The 16776-nt window shown below is 41.8% G+C and overlaps 1 protein-coding gene across 13 annotated transcripts in view; it reads left to right on the top strand.

The window, feature by feature from the left end:
• The window catches only part of TANC2 (tetratricopeptide repeat, ankyrin repeat and coiled-coil containing 2), a 631424-nt gene that overhangs the window by 576946 nt on the left and 37702 nt on the right, over positions 1-16776 (top strand). For all 13 annotated transcript variants that reach the window (XM_075059590.1, XM_075059589.1, XM_075059588.1 and 10 more), the window contains one exon: positions 7965-8073. In XM_075059590.1, coding sequence (XP_074915691.1) covers positions 7965-8073 — 109 coding nt within the window. The remainder of the gene's footprint in view (positions 1-7964; positions 8074-16776) is intronic.

The following is a 16776-nucleotide window of genomic DNA, read 5'->3' as shown; positions in this document are numbered from 1 at the left end:
GATGGGGAGCCCGGGTAAACCCCATCCTGAATTAATAAGAATTTTTTTACACAACCACCAAGTCACTCCTGCTTTCTGGCAGGAGGGAGGCTTGACAGGGGAGCATGTAGTTAAGAACCTTAATTGCCTGAAGAGCAGATCCCTATCTAAGTCCACTCCAAAGAGGACAGATTCCTCCCCAACTCTGTCTTCCAAGCAGACAAATCTTCGTGCCCGCATAGGCACATCCTAAGCCCCAGGACCATGATAAAGAACATACACAGGAGCAAGGCTCTGCCAATACCGGACTCTGCATCAGCAGCTGCGGCACCATCCAGGTCAAGGGACTGAGAACCACCGGTATCAATGAAGAGCACCCAATGGGAGCTTCATTCACCACCAGTATCCCCACGGACCCCAGATGGATTCACCAGCAAAAAGCCTTTCCACTTCAACTCTGACGGGAGAGGCAGATAGGACCCTATGCACCCTGGGAAGAATGGAGATGTACACACCTGTAGAGGACATCTTTGTTTTCCTGGATCTGCAATCTTCCCTTTTGTCAGAACCAATCCTCACCAGGGATATTTTGACCTTGTCAGGAGTTCACAGTGTATGGGAAAAAAGTCCATCCTGCATCCCATCTACTAACTGTGGTTTTTCTTCAGCAGAACTGATAGCACCATCAACTGACCCAGATCCAACTTTCTCATCATTGAGGGAGTCAGAAGTACCAGAGGAACAGTCATCACCTCCACTCAGAGAGATCAATCCAAACTGGACATTGCGAGCTGCCTGGAACCAATTTCGTCCACCCAAATCTAGACACCCACCCTAGGACCCGTGGTACCCCATGCTTTGGGAACCTCATGAACTCACCTTTAACTCCTTATGACAGCACTGTTCGGGCCCTGGGATCTGTGCATATAACTCCCAGGGTCTTTACAATTTAATAGGGAGTCATGTTACCTTTCCCGTCCAAGACAGCAATCAGAATTTCCTTCTGATTTGAAGAGGGGGAATACAAGCCAGATCCATTTATACCGACAGAGATATTTTTCTCCTCTCCCAATGAGGCCATTGCTCCAGATTCACCATCTCCTTTGGACAACCACAGCCAATTCCAAGAGCTGCTATGGAGAGTGGCAAAAGAGCTCTAGATCTCCAGGACACATGACATAAGCTCCTGGACAACCCACGGGATCAAGCTGGATAGCACTCCCTGTGAATGAAGCCATAGTGAAACTGGCAAGGACATATAGCGTACGTTGGCAGGAAATGCAAGACATACTGCTCCAATGGAGCTCAAGGCCAGCACTCCAGAAGCGATGCTCTCCTACTCCCTTGGATAGGCCACTTGAACCGTGCCTTTCCTCCCATCCTGCAGCTATCCTGGGATTATTTGGAAAATTTGACAAGACAGAGCACAAGCCATCACTGTTGCACCCAAATGGCCCAGATAGTTCTGGTTCCCAAGTCTTTCGTGAATGTCAACCCCGCTGCCTATCAGCATTCAATCCTTGTCAGATCTCTTGGCACAAGAGAACGGCAAGCTCAGTCATCCCAATCTGGATGCTCTTCATATCACAGCTTGAATGGTAGTCACATCTAGAACATTCCTGTCCTGGAGCTGTGCAAGCCGTTATTAATGACAGCAGCAAGGACTCCACCAGATAACATTATCTTACCAAGTGGAAGTGTAACATCAACAGACCCCGGTCGTCAGTGGGCAAGATCGAACTTGGGACCTCTGAAGCTTAGTGCGTTAGCCTCTACTGCATGAGCAAAAGACCAGTTGACTCTTAGCTAAGCCTGTAGCAGACTCATTAATCTCTGGATGAGCTGGGTACAACTAGAGGGGGGACAGAGTACCACACTAAGCAAGCATATGTTAGAGAAGCATTTCTCTATCTGGGACCGGCAGTCATATGTCTCCAGAGATATCAGGTAGTGCTGGTATCTTCAATAACCTCCTTACCCTCAAGATGATGTGTCTTTCCCTTAGCTTTCTGTGGATCCACTTGACAACAGTCAGTACACGTCACCCACTAAAGGACAGCTACTCTGTCTTTATTCAGCCAGTAACTACTAGGTTCCTGAAAGGTTTAATCAGAACTTTTCCAAAAATATCAAAGCTGACCCATCACTGGGACCTTGATTTAGGTCTTTTAACGCCCACTAAGCCACCCTTCCAACTCCTAGCTACATGTTTGATGTCTCACCTGTCAATGAAGGATGCCTTCCTCGTTGCCATTTCCTTGATCAGAAGGATAGGTGAACTTGCGGCCCTAATGGCATACCCACCATACACAATATTCCATAAAGAGAAGGTCTCTCTACAACTGCACCCAAAATTCATCCCTAAAGTAGTTTCAAAATTTCACATAAGTCAGATAATCCTTATGCCTGCGTTCTTCCCAAAGCTCCATGCTTCCAGGGAGGAGCGGAGGCTTCATGCCCACGACGTGTGATGAGCAGTGTGCCCATGACATGTGATAAGTGTTGATATTTTACCTGAAGAGAACAAAACAGATCAGAAAGTCAGGTAGATTGTTTGTTGCCATAGTGGAATGAGCCTGAGGACAAGCTGTTTCCTCCCAGAAACTCGCCAAGTGGATTTCTGGCTATATCCTACTTTATTTTACATCTGCTCTCCACCACAGAGTACAGGATCACACTACAAGAGCACAAGGAACCTCAGTAACCTCACTGCACAAGGTATCCCTGCTTCTTATTTGCAAGGGAGCAACATGGAGCTCCATCCACAGATCCACAAGACGTTACATCTTAGTCCAAGTCTCCTCTTCTGACACATCTTTTGGGATAGAGGTTCTACAAGCAGCCATACCCTCCTCTCGTAACAGTATTCTTGTTGGTCACCCACAGTGGAATACACATAGGGACCAGCACTCAAAGAAGAAAGGGAAGTTGCTTACCTTATTGTCCCTCGAGTTCGAGTTTTGTGGTTCCTATCTGTATTCAGCTATGCATTCCCCTTCCCCTCTACTTCGATCATGTCTCGATTAACAGTAGAGAAGAAACTGGAGAGGCGGTCGGTCCACACTACCCCTTATAGGATCATAGAAGATTAGGGTTGGAAGAGACCTCAGGAGGTCATTTAGTCCAACCCCCTGTTCAAAGCATATACCTTCAGAGTGGCGCCTGAGGAGAGTAGGGTGTAGACGCAGACTGACAGACACTAATTGCAAAAATTCTTGGGTCTCAGTCACTTGGAGCCCATGCACACCTGCAGTGGAATACACATTTTCTGACTATCTCTAAAAGAAATCCAGTTACAGTAAGGGAAGTAACTTCCCTTTTTCTGCCTGTGCTCCAGCCCTTTCATATCCTGCATTCTAGTTAGTTGGGGAGCAGGCACACAGGAGCTACCCTGATCAGTCTGGAGAGCTATGCTTCATATTCAACTTTTCCAGTGTCCACATGTAACCCTCCCTTGTATTAGCCCTGACAGCAACAGTCTTGTGCATATCTTACATTGTGCCAGAACTTGCAGGATCAAGACCATTGTCTCTAGAGTATGTATATGTCGGTATGGGAATATTCAGTGATGAACTGTGCAGCGTTAGCATGCGGTGACACGTACTACCTAGGAGAGTGAACAAAAGCTTTGATAACAGAGCTGGCAGCACTATTAATTTTTCACACAGAAAAACTTACATTAAAAATAGAAACCCACTGAGAATAAACCTCTGCTGTGGTGAAATTCAAAGCAAATCATTTCACTGGGCTCCTTGATGTAGAAATCACTACTGTCATTCTGTGTTGTTGTGTTTTTAAAAAAGACACTGCTGTTAGACTCAGTTTTAGTGTGCAATTATCATTGACAGAACAAGTGACTGCAGATATTTATCAGCAAGCCCAAAGCCACTGCTTTTAGGTATAAGAAATATTGCAGAGGTAACATGTTGCTCGTGAATGCTAGCCTTTATTCTGAAATAATTGGTGCATGCCTTATTCATAACAACAGCCCAAACCATGCACACAGATATATTATGCATACACACATATTCTACCAGCCGCAGCTGGAAAGCAGTTAGGAACTACCTGCTGCCTGGGGCTGCATGGGTTAAGAATTGCACCTTATGCTCTGGTACACGGACCCAGCCACATTATTGGTGCCTGGATATGCCATTAATACCTACCGTTAATATAGAGAACTTTGTGTTCAAAGCTCTTTCCAAACATTTTCTGACTATTCTTCAGTCACCTCTGTGCAGTAGGCAAGTGCGAGCGTTATTAGCTTTGTTTCACAGATGGGAAAATTGAGGCTGACAGGCCCATGTATGGAAACAGAATCAGAGCCCAGTGTAAAGCTTCGGAGCGCCTTATTTCCATTCCAGTGCATAAGACCAGACATAAGGCCCAGAGCTGAGTTCTCTGAGTAGACTCAAATCAGCATCCTTTTGGTTGAGGTAAATGTACGGGACATTGCCCAACAGATAAGCGGTGTAATCAGGTTAGTAATTAGATGTACTTGGTGTATTAAACTAACAGGAACGATGAGTTTTGCTGTACTGCTTGAGTTGCAGCTGCATCCTGCAAAACTCAAGCAGTACATCACAGTGTCTGTTTCCTTTTAAATCCATTTTCTTTCCTCTGTCTCTTTATGAGCACTACTGAAGGCTAATCATCAGTAACGATCATCCTTTACAGTTTTGATCAGTGTATTTCGGAAGCCCGCCACTACTGTGAAGATTACATTTGCGAGATTATCTTCTTTAAAAGGACACCACTGACTGAAAATCTAGTCAATTTAAAAAAAACAAAAAAAGAAGAATCCTAAAGCGGCTTCAGGTGCTACAACCACTTCAAACTCCCCCTGCCGTTTTTCATGGTTTTCCAGTCACATTCCGAGTCCCATTTTGTACATGATTTTCTGTCCATCTCTGCTGTGTGGAAGACTCACACAAACAGGGAGCTTACTGATTAAACTACACACTTACACATGGACAGCAGTGAAACTGACTATATGCAAAATGCTGCCAAATAAACAAAATACATACACTGAATAAACAGAAATAAATATATTTTCTCTGGAATCCTTTTCAGTTCTAGTCATCTTAAGCGTTCCTTGTAACAATAGTGGGTACAAAAATTTCAGATGGCAGAGTGATATTTAAGTTGATGTTATACCTTTACATTCATTGCATTTTGGGGGGAGGTACAATAGAATTATGTGTAAGTTTAATGCTCTGGCCTTTGACTCATGGAGAAAAGGGTTTAAATTTTGCCTTTTAAGGAAAACGGTTGAAAATGTGTTTTGTTGTTCATCCTGTTCTGCTAATGGATTGGTGCTGGTGCTGGGGGCTGCCGCACCCCTGGCTTGAAGCGGTTTCCATCATAGGTTCAGTGGCTCTCGGTCCCGGCCCCCCACCCCCACACACACACAAAAATTGTTCCTGCACCCCTCTGCTAATGGTCCTGTCTCCATATTTTAAAACCATCCTACAGTCTGGCAAATAATCATCAGTCTCTTTTTTATCTATCAGAATTAAGGTTCTGGCAAGGCTGTGTGAGAGAAGCTTGCAGCATACCAGGCTCTGGTTTACAAATCCTTCACTTCCGTGCTATGCTTAAACAAAACGACAGATCGTGGTTTCCCTTTTAGAAAGTGCTGTGTCTAAGGATTATCATTCTTTGGATTTAGACATGCTGATAAGCCCTAGCATTGTGGAAACATTGATCCTCTAGTCTAGATTACTCAGTTGCATTTAGATCATTCTAAGCACTGGCATATTAGTTTTTCCATTTGATAAGGTACTAATGGGATAGTAGCATACTCTGTCCTTAAAAACCCTATTAAAGCGACAAGTCACATCATGTTAGCTTGGGGGAGGTGGGATTGTTTTTTTAAATGTAGAGCTACGTTGGTTCCAGAAAAGAAATTGGTTTAAAAAGTCCCTGAAGCTTCCGAGCTCTTAGAAAAGCAAAATAATGCAATACACATGCCTTTGTTCCTTATCTGTAGTGTCAAGGGGAAATTACAGACAATTCTCTCTCTTCTCACATGTGTTTTTCACTGTGGAGTACAACAAAGAGGACACTTCCAACAGTGTTTGTTTATTTTTCTAATATAGTTGAACGATGGAGAAGATTGCCAAGCTGGCACTCAAAAAGCCTGGAAGGTCACTGTATCTGGGCTGCTTATAGATTAATCCTGGCACTGCTTTTTGTAACTCTGCTTCTCAAACTGTTCCTTCATGTGAATCTGTTCGTTGTTGTTATTTTTTTTCCTTTTAAAAATACAGTATATTTAAATGTAAAATGAGAAAGGGTGTTGCTGTCAGGAGAAGCACTTACAAAAACAAGAAATTCTTTTACAAGGCGACACTGTTCTCAGGCCACACACATCCAAGTATGGAACATTCTCTGGGGCCTGATCCTTCTCTGCTTTACATCTTGTGCTGTCACTTTCACCAGTGCAAAGTGGATGTAGAATTCTGTCATTCTGATCTGGTTATGTTTTAGACCTGCTTTGCGCTGGAGTTAAATGACTATAGAGAACTCACAGCAGAAGAGAATCAGGTCCTTAATCTTTAAAGGGTCATTGTCAATTTGAAATATCAAAATTTTCAGCTGGAAATGAGTGTGTGTATTCTGGTTACAAATTACACCTAAGATCACTAGAACTGAAAGAAGTTAATGAAATACATTTTCCTCTCTTTTTTCCAGTTTACTTAATGTATTTGACAGCACTCCATATATATATAGTCCACTTTCCTTTCAATTAATTAGCTTCTCCCTTGCTGAAACCATCTTTGTAAATATCAACAGGAAAGTTTAACAACCCTTGTAATATTGTTTTATATCAGAGTGGAATTACAGCAATGTTAGGAAGATATAACAGAATGAAGAATCTGGCCGATTCTTTAAAAAAAAATTTCTTAAACTGGATTTTATTAAAATGTTTCACTTTCAAAAAGTCAAGCTGATGGTGTCCCTTCAATCACAGTTTTTCTCTGTAAAATGATTTTAAAATGGCACCATAAGATTCTATAATTGCTGTATTTCACTGATTATAGTTCATACCTGTTCACATTACAAGTAAAAACTGTATTTTCTAACCTTCAATCCTGGTAATTTCGTCAGAATCTGTAAATCAAACATAGTTCTTAAGTCCTACACGCTCACCAATAATAAAAGCCCTGCGATTGGTTTATGCCATGGTATACAAATCAGAATTAGTCCAGTTCATTCTCCCAAGCTGGGTTGGCTCTGCAAGGCTAACAAGAGTAAAAAAGTACCGTTGTAAAATATTACTTTCTCCATGAAGCCAGCAAATACGACTCAGAAAACACACGCATCTAGGAGATCTGCAGAATAAGGGCTTGTCTATTTTAGGTAGGATGTGAATAACAATTCTGGTTGATTTCTCCACGTAGACAAGCCCTGAGAAGGTACCGTTTATATGTAGTCACTTTTCTAACCATCCCCACAATTTAAAATGCGTTGACAGAGACCCAGAAGGAGAGAGAGAGAACACCAGATGCTGTATCTGCAGAAGAAACTTGAAATGAGATCCATGCCTCTCTTCTTTAACAGAAACATTTTTCTAGCCTCAACTTCATGACCCAACAATTCTTATGTCAAGGAATTAAAGTAAGAAATCATCAAGCAATTGCGTCTAAAATAAGTGAGGTCCATTATAGTGGGATACCATTGAGAAGTATGCAGAGATACATCCTCATTAGAGGGACTCAGCCAAATGTCCAGGTTCTGTTTCAGCAGTTGTTTGGTCAGAATTTACAACCAGTTAAATGCATATTCTTCAGCTTGCACCCTACAGGCATGTGGATCTGAGAAGTCATTCGCTGGGGAAGTAGTTTGAGTGAGACTGATAGCCTAAGCCTTCCTTGTAAGGGAGCACGTAAGATTGGTGATGCTGAATGACATCAACCCCAAGGAAGATTTAAAAATGAAATGGAATTCTTCGAATACTAACTTTTTTTTATTCTTGTTCCTAGGAGTGGCCACACGCTGCTTGCCTTCTGGTTTTCTCGTCAGGAGGGGAAGCTAAACCGACAACAGACTATTGAGCTGGGACATCACATTCTCAAAGCACACATTTTTAAGGTAACGAGAATACAAGGAAAAGCTCACACCATCCTCTTCTCTGACACACACACACAGTCTGTCAATACCCACTATCAGAGAGACATGGTGGGTGAGGTGGTATCTTTTATTGGCCCAACTTCTGTTGGTGAGAGAGACAAGCTTTCCTGAGACCAACACAGCTATAACCACACTGCAGTACCCACTATATAAGGTCTGTTCTTGTTGTAGTGTTCACGTTCCAAAACACGTGAAGAAAGTTAGCGTTTGAGAACTGGTGAGGACATGAGGAATTCTTAAGGGCTAAAAAGTTGGGAAAATCTGCCTTGATTCTAAGGAGGGGGAGGAATTAAAATCTGACAACGTCTTGTTTTGTCAAACTACTGCACACTGAACAGCAGATTAAAACGCTCCTTGCCAAGTACTTCTGCACCCGACTTAAATAAATGGCATTACAATTTTGACTGGGCTTAACATTTTGCCAGAGACAAGGGTTGGAATTCTGTTCACAGTATGCAATGCTGTCCTTGTTACCCAGGTTTTCCTTTTGTGCCCCCACAGCTCTTCTGAAACATTCTTAATGTTAAAAGTGACAGAACCATAAGTGGAGAGGGCACTAGACAGGGTGTCAGGAGACCTGGATTTTATTCCTGCCACTGCCCTTGGTCAAATTTCTTCTTCTGTCTGATTCAGTCTCTTTGTGTGTAATATAGGATGAGTTCCCTCCTTCGTAAAATGCTTTGTTCTTAATCTGGACATCTCAGTGTATGAGTCAGGTATAGTTTGTTTATGATCTACCAGTGAGTGCATGTTTCTGCAGAACTGAGCATATTAAAAAATGTCTAGTTACTGCTCCTTAATGGTCCATTTTTACCCTCCACACAAAGAGTGACCCAAGGGTCACTAGTTATGATTCAGATTTGACCCACAACTGGAGTCATATCTTCAGGCCCAAAGAATGTTCACCAATCAGCATAGGAATTGGTTAGGTAACTGTAACTACTACAGAGAGAATAAATCATTTCTTAAAATTAATGGGAGCTGTTGGTACTCAGCATGTCAGAAAATCAGGGCACTCATTCAGGTGCTTAAACTTCAGCACTCAGTTTGCCAATATTTTTTAGAGCAACAGGATAGTTTTGGTATCTCACCAGGCCTTATTAACATCCTGATAGATCTCTTTATTTAATTCCACTGGCTATATTAATGATCATGTGTAATGGCAGGTCTGCCACATTTTGAGATTAAGGGGAAGTTTGAGGTAAAGTGAAGAATCCCAATCAGCGTATAATTTTCAGATTTTAACATACATAAGTAGCTCCAGATTGAGCCCTGACATTAATGGGGTCAGTTCCGATTAACATCAGTGCCAAAGCTGAATTTGGATCCTAGTCTTTATCATTTTACACTTTATAATGGAGAAAATGGCAGGATTTCAAAATCTAAACAAACCTCACGTTTCATTAAGTGAATGAGCTGGCAATAGATTCCAACTTGAATTGAAAAATATTTACCATCCTGGAAGGTGTCTGTTAACATATGAAAGATGTCAGTGTAGCTTTCCGTTTCTAATTACTTGGCAAAATCCTTTCTGTATGATTTTAGCAAGAATAATTTGCCTCGGTGACAGCTAAGGGTAACATCAGGTTGTACAGAAGTCCTACAGAGTTTTGAAAGGGGTTTGGGTTAGATGGTTTTACATGGGAAAAGCACTGTAAAGATTAGCCTTTGGTGTTTCTTAAACAGATCTATTTTTATTCCGTAATTTACAGTAGTTGTTTGTTTACGAGGATCTGCTTGTATTTTTTACCAAACCGAACCATAGCAGCACTGTTTCTTGAAAGAGACACTTTCAAACTGGAACCTTTCCGGGAGAAATATAAGTATCTTTTGTCCGTACTCCCATTTCTGTTATTGCAGATACTTTCTGTTTATGAGGAAGTGATTTCTCCTTCACAGCATCTCATTCTGCCAGGTTGTCTAGTAAAATCAGTATCTTGTAGCTGTGATGTGAGCCTTCTGCCAAGTGAGATGCATGTCAGGTCATAAAGTCAGCTTACATTTTTTTCTGTGATATTGTGTTGGAAGAGCAGCCTTATCTAAACACAAAGGTCCTGATTCTAAATGTTCACTGGTTTTACACCAGCATAACCCCATTGGTGTTACCTTGTACACTGCTGTGAAAGGAGAATCAGAAGCTAAACCATGGTCTCTGGGTGAAGCTTCCTCTTGGGGAGACTAGCCCCTGCCCTGCCTCTTCTAGCTGAAGCCCGACCTCTTCTGGTTGAGTCCACACCCCCCGCTCACTTCTCTCAGCCTTCTCCATGGCCCCAGCCAGGGCGGGGTTGAGGCCGAGAGCTTGGCCCAACCACAGCGAGACTCTTGACCCTTGCCAGATCTCTGAGCACAGAGCCCATCTCCTGTTCCACCCCGGCTGCGCTCATGACCCCACCCCATTCCACCCCTTCCCCATGGCCCCTCTCCCATTCTGCCCCTTCCCCATAGCCCCGCCCCCACTCTGTATCTTCCCCCAAGATCCCATCCCCTGCTCACTCTGTTCCCCCCACCCTTTCCCGCTGTGGACTCGAGACCAGAAGAGCAGGCCCGGGGACATGGCTGGGGGAGGTTTTTCTGGGGGCTCCAAATTGGCCAGGGGCCCATGGGCTCTTATGGTAATCTGCCAATGCCCCCTCCCCCTCTCCTCCCACCACCCAGGTGGCATGAGGTTTGGGGAGACTTAGCCTCCATTACGTGCCACCCATGTGTTAAACATTTGGTAGGACTGGGTGGAGTTATGGGATATACACAGATGATATTTTGGCTAATAACATAAAATTTTAAAACAGTGTTTGTTCTAAAACTAATTCCTGTCACATCCCAAAAGGATCATATTATTTGAGTCTGTTCAGGACAGACCCAGGTCTGGAATTTCAGTGTGATAAATCAGTGATACGCAAAATCACTGAATAACAATCACAAAGAGGTGTTTTGACAGATCTGCGTAGGGAAACTTGCACGCTGCCTGTTGGCGCTAGGGCTCAAGCAAGTGCCTTTTAGCCCTCTCACTTCTATGAGTTAAATATCTTCATGTTGTTTTTTAAAAAATAACAAAGTATAAATGTCTTTGGTAACTGATTTAAAAGATTAAGAAGGGATCTTAACCGATGGGAACCAGCTTGAAAGCCACAGCATGCAATGAAAGGGCATCCAGAGAAACTTACAAAAATTATACCAGCAAATCTAAACTTCGAGGTAACATTGTTTTAAACATCAAGCAATGAGAAGTCCTTCATTTCAGTCATAACTGTCCTGCCTAAAATGTTAGTGATCCAGAAATGAACTTCCCTTGTCCCTCGATTAAGAGACTGATTAAAATTACAGGCACTGAAAAGAGGCTAATGGAATGAAAAGTTGTCTAATATTCCCTGAAACAGTATTGCAAAAGATCATTACATTGAATTTAGCTGGCAAATTGTCTTAAAGCAGAGGCCCTTCACTGTTGCCTTTCAGTTCTAATCTTTTCACGGCTCACAAACAAAAATTAATTTGGTGCACATCTAGTCCCTGGCTGATATTTTTCTGCATCACAAAATCACCATACAATCTAGTATGATTCGGACAAAGGTTTTTAAATAGCCTGGGGATGTAAGAGGTTAGGACTGAGATGCTTTGACAAAGTACTGGGAAGATCCTGGATTGAAACAGCTAGGGTTATAGTAGGTGAGGTCTCAGGTACATTGACAGGGCTGCTTTGGAAAGATTTAGAACTGAAATAGCGTAGGGGTCCGTACACCAGAATTGCAGTTCATTGGCATTGGAAACCTGCACAAAGTCAGTCTTCACTAGTCTCCTGTTCCTGTGTATGAACATATTAATGAGATTAAACCCGTTCCTCTTATTTCAGCAGTTTAATCTTGTATTAAAGTAGGATTCGTTGTTGCTGACAGATACAGTCTGACTTTATAACTCAGGACTTAACAAGAAAAGGGAAGAATCAGATACTAACTATGAATTGAGGAGAAATAAAAATTTCTACAGCTGAACTCTTTCTGTATTGAACATATTTATTTCAGAGAAAACAGATGCCCCCTTCTGTTGATCAGAGTGTCTTGCACATTCTAAGTATATTTCTTTCAGTATAGTATTTTATTTTCGGATGGTCATTTTGAAAGGTGCAGATATGCTTTCTCATGTCATAGAAGCTTATTTGTTAATGTAATAATACACTAATCATGTTTAGTATTTCTTTTAAATTGCTGCTTCTAATGTATCCAAATTATACAGTGCTCACTTAAGTAACTGAAATAAATCTTGATATGTTCTTGTTTTATAGTGTGTGATCTAAAAAGCGGGGACTAATAATTGCCAGAATTCCTGAGGTCTTTGATTCCTACCTCCAAATACACACACACTTTTCCTCTACAAGCATAGAGTCAAATAAAGTAAAAATCTTAAATGAATCAAATTGTATCATAGAATTTCTATGGATAGAAATTCCATGCTTGAATAGTAAGCGTATAGCAATAGGAATATACTACCGATCACCTGACCAGGGCGGTGGTTGTGAAATGCTCAGGGACATTAGTGAGGCTACAAAAACAGAAACCTCAATAATAATAGGGAATTTCAAATAGCCCCTTATTGACGTGATACATATCACCTCAGCTTGTCCTGGAACCCACAAGGGGAGAGACAAATCTTAATTTAGTCCTAAGTGGAGTACTGCATCTGGTCCAGGAGGTGAATGTAGCTGAACTGCTTGGTAATAGTGACAATAATGCAATTCAATTTAACATCCTTGTGAGGAAAAAGCACCAAAACAATCCAACGCAGTAGGATATAACTTCAAAAGGGGAACTACACAATAATGATGAAGCTAGTTAAATGGAAATTAGAAAGAACGGTCACAAGGGTGAAATGCCTACAAACTGCATGAAGACTATTTAAAAATACATAATAGATACTCAAATTAAATATATTCCCCAAAATAAAAAAACGGTAAGAGGGCCAGAAAAATCATGGAGCAGGTCCTCAAGGAGTCTATTTTGAACCATTTGGAGGAGAGGAAGGTGATCAGTCAACATGAATTCACCAAGGGCAAGTCATGCCTGACGAACCTGATTGCTTTCTATGATGAGATAACTGGCTCTGTGGATATGGGGAAAGCGATATATCTCAGCAAAGCTTTTGATACAATCTTCCACAGTATTCTTGCCAGCAAGTTAAAGTAGTATGGACTGGATGAATGGACAGTAATGTGAATAGAAAGCTGGCTAGATCCTCAGGCTCAGTGGGTACTGATCAACAGTTTGATGTCTAGTTGGCAGTCGGAATCAAGTGGAGTGCCCTAGAGGTCGGACCTGGGGCCAGTTTTGTTCAACATCTTCATTAATGATCTGGATGATGGGATGGATTGCACCCTCAGCAAATTTGCAGATGACACTTAGCTGATAGGAAAGATAGATATACTGAAGGGTAGGGATAGGGTCCAGAGTGATCTAGACAAATTGGAGGACTGGGTCAAAAGAAATCTGATGAGGTTCAACAAGGACAAGTGCAGAGTCCTGCACTTAGGATGGAAGAATCCCATGCACTTCTACGGGCTGAGGACCGACTGACTAAGTGAAAGTTCTGCAGAAAAGGACATGGGGATTACAGTTGACGAGACACTGGATAAGAGTCAACAGTGTGCCCGTGTTGCCAAGAAGGCTAATGGTATACTGGTCTGCGTTAATAGGAGCATTGCCAGCAGATTGAGGGAAGTGATTGTTCCCCTCTATTTGGCACATTTCAACACCTCCCTAGGGAACCCATTCCAGTGCTTCACCACCCTCCTAATGAAAAAGTCTTTCCTAATATCCAACCTAGACCTTCCCCACTGCAACTTGAGACCATTACTCCGTGTTCTGTCATCTGCCACCACTGAGAACAGCCTATCTCCATGCTCTTTGGAACCCCACTTCAGGTAGTTGAAGGCTGCTATAAAATCCTACCCCTTCTTTTCTGCAGACTAAGCCCGGTTCCCTCAGCCTCTCCTCAGAAGTCATGTGTCCCAGCCCCCTAATCATTTTAGTTGCCCTCCACTGGACTCTCTCTGATTTGTCCACATCTTTTCTGTAGTGGGAGCCACAAAACTGGATGCAATACTCCAGATGTGGCCTCAGCGCCATCCTTAGAGGTTTCTAAGGCCCAGGTTGACAAAGCCCTGGCTGGGATGATTTAGTTGGGGTTGATCCTGCTTTGAGCAGGGGGTTGGATTTCCTGAGGTCTTTTCCAACCGTGATCTTCTGATTCTGGTAAATGCTGTCACGGCTAAACAGCAGAGTAGATGAGACAGTTGGAAACAGAAAGGCATCCTTTAAAAATTGGAAGTCTGATCTTACTGATGGTGATAGAAAGGAGCATAAACTCTGGCAAATCAACTGTAAAACTATAATAAGTCAGGCCAAGTAAGAATTTGAAGAGCAGCTAGCCAAGAACAGAAAAACTAACAGAAAAAAAATTAAGAACATGAGAAAGCAGGAAGTCTGTCAAACAATTATAAGTGCCACTGCACAATTGAGGTGCTAAAGGAGCACTTGAAGACAAGGCCATTGCAGAGAAGCTAAATTAATTCTTTGCTTCAGTCTTCACTGCAGAGGACATGGAGGAGATCCCCACACCCAAGCCATTCTTTTAGGTTAGAAGTATGAGGAACTGTCTCAGATTGAGGTGTCAGTAAAGGAGGTTTGGAGAGAAACTGACCAGTTAAACAGTGATAAGTCACCAGGGCCAGATGGTATTCACTAAAGACTTCTGAAGGAACTCAAATATGAAATGGAAGAACTGTTCACTGTGTAGGTAAGTTATCGCTTAAATCAGCCTCTGTACCAGATGACTGAGGGTAGTTAATATAATATCTGTTTTTAAAAAAGGCTCCAAAAGTGATCCTGCCAATTACGGGCTGGTAAACCTAACTTCAGTATGAGGCAAATTGGTTGAAACTATAATAAACAACAAAATTATCAGACACATATATAAACATGATATTTTGAGAAAGAGTTAACATAGCTTTTGTAAAGGAAAATCATGCATTACTAATCTATTCGAATTCTTTGAGGGAGTCAACAAGCATGTGGACCAGGGTGATCCAATGGATATAGTGAACTTTGACCTTCAGAAACCCTTTGACAAGGTCCCTCACCAAAAGCTCTTAAGAAAAGTAAGCAGTCATGGAATAAGAGGAAAGGTCATCTGTTAGGATAAGTCACGAGATGGAAAGGTCATGAGATGACCTGTAACCAGTTAGAAGACAGGAGACAGGGTACGAATAAACGGTCAGTTTTCACAATGGAGAGAGGTAAATAGCAGGGTCCCCTAAAGATCTCTGGTGTGACCGATGCTGTTCAATATATTCATAAATCATCTGAAAAAGGGGATAAACAGGCCACAAAATTTGCAGATGATACAAAATTACTAAAATAGTTAAATACAAAACTGACTGAAGCATTGCAAAGGGATCTCACAAAAGTGGACAATAAGGCAACAAAATGGCATATGAAATTCACTCTTGATAAATGCAAAGTAACACACATTGGAAAAAAATAATCCCAATATTATATGCAAAATTAGCAGATACCACTCCAGAAAGAGATCATGGAGTCATTATGGATAGTTCTCTGAAAATATCTGCTCAATGTGCAGTGGCAGACAAAAAAGCTAACAAAATGCTAGGAGCCATTGGGAGAGGGATAGTTAATAAAACGGAAAATATCTTAATGCCACTATAAAAATCCCCGGTACACTCGTGCCTTGAATACACACTTGAACACCATCTCAGGAAAGATAAATTAGAATTGGAAAAGGTACAGGGAAAGGCAGTTAAAATGATTAGGAATATGGAACGGCCTCCTTACAAGGTGATGAGAGTAAGAAAGACTGGGACTGTTTCTCTTGGAAAAGAAATGACTAAGGGGGTATATGAGAGAAGTCTATAAAATCATGAAGGGTGTGGAAAAAGTGAATAGGGAAGTATTTAGTTACCCCTTCACATAACACAAGAACTAGGGATCACCCAATGAGATTAGAAGGTTTAAAACAAACATAAGAAAGGACGACTTCACACAATTCACAGACAGCCTGTGGAGAGCTTGCTACCATGGGATGTTGTAATGGCCAAATGTATCACTGGGTTCAAAAAAGAATTAGATAAGTTCATGGAAGATAGGTCCATCAGTGGCTGTTAGCCAAGATAGTCAGGGATGCAGCACCATGCTCCCGGTGTCCCTAAATCTCCAACTGCCAGAAGCATCTAGCACTGGCCGTTTGAAGACAGGATACTGGGCTAGATGAACCATTGGTCTGACTCAGTATGGCTGTTCTTATGGTCTTTATTTGACAAATGTTTAGCTAAAAGCTATAGGACTTGAAAATAATAAATGTAGAAAACTGTTAGTTCTTCATGAGGACAGCCATCTTTTATTGTTTTTCTAAAACAAAATGGTTTTAAATGGCAAGTATTTAACTGAAAAAATGCTTTTAAATATTCACAGTAGTTACTTCTTGTTAGGTAGACAGTACGGTCCAGCCACTTGACTGACATGCGCTATAATGGTCTCTAGATTAAAAAAATGTTCAAGTCTGTGGTATCGTGATGTTAGGACAAAAGGCTACTCGTGCAAGTGTATAGAAGAACATGTCAGATTACAGTGGCAAAGCAGTCATTGCTGTTTAATACCAACAAAT

The sequence above is a fragment of the Chelonoidis abingdonii genome, chromosome 21 (genome assembly GCF_003597395.2).
Source record: "Chelonoidis abingdonii isolate Lonesome George chromosome 21, CheloAbing_2.0, whole genome shotgun sequence".
Taxonomy (NCBI): domain Eukaryota; kingdom Metazoa; phylum Chordata; order Testudines; family Testudinidae; genus Chelonoidis; species Chelonoidis abingdonii.
This window is presented reverse-complemented; position numbering and strand designations above follow the sequence as displayed.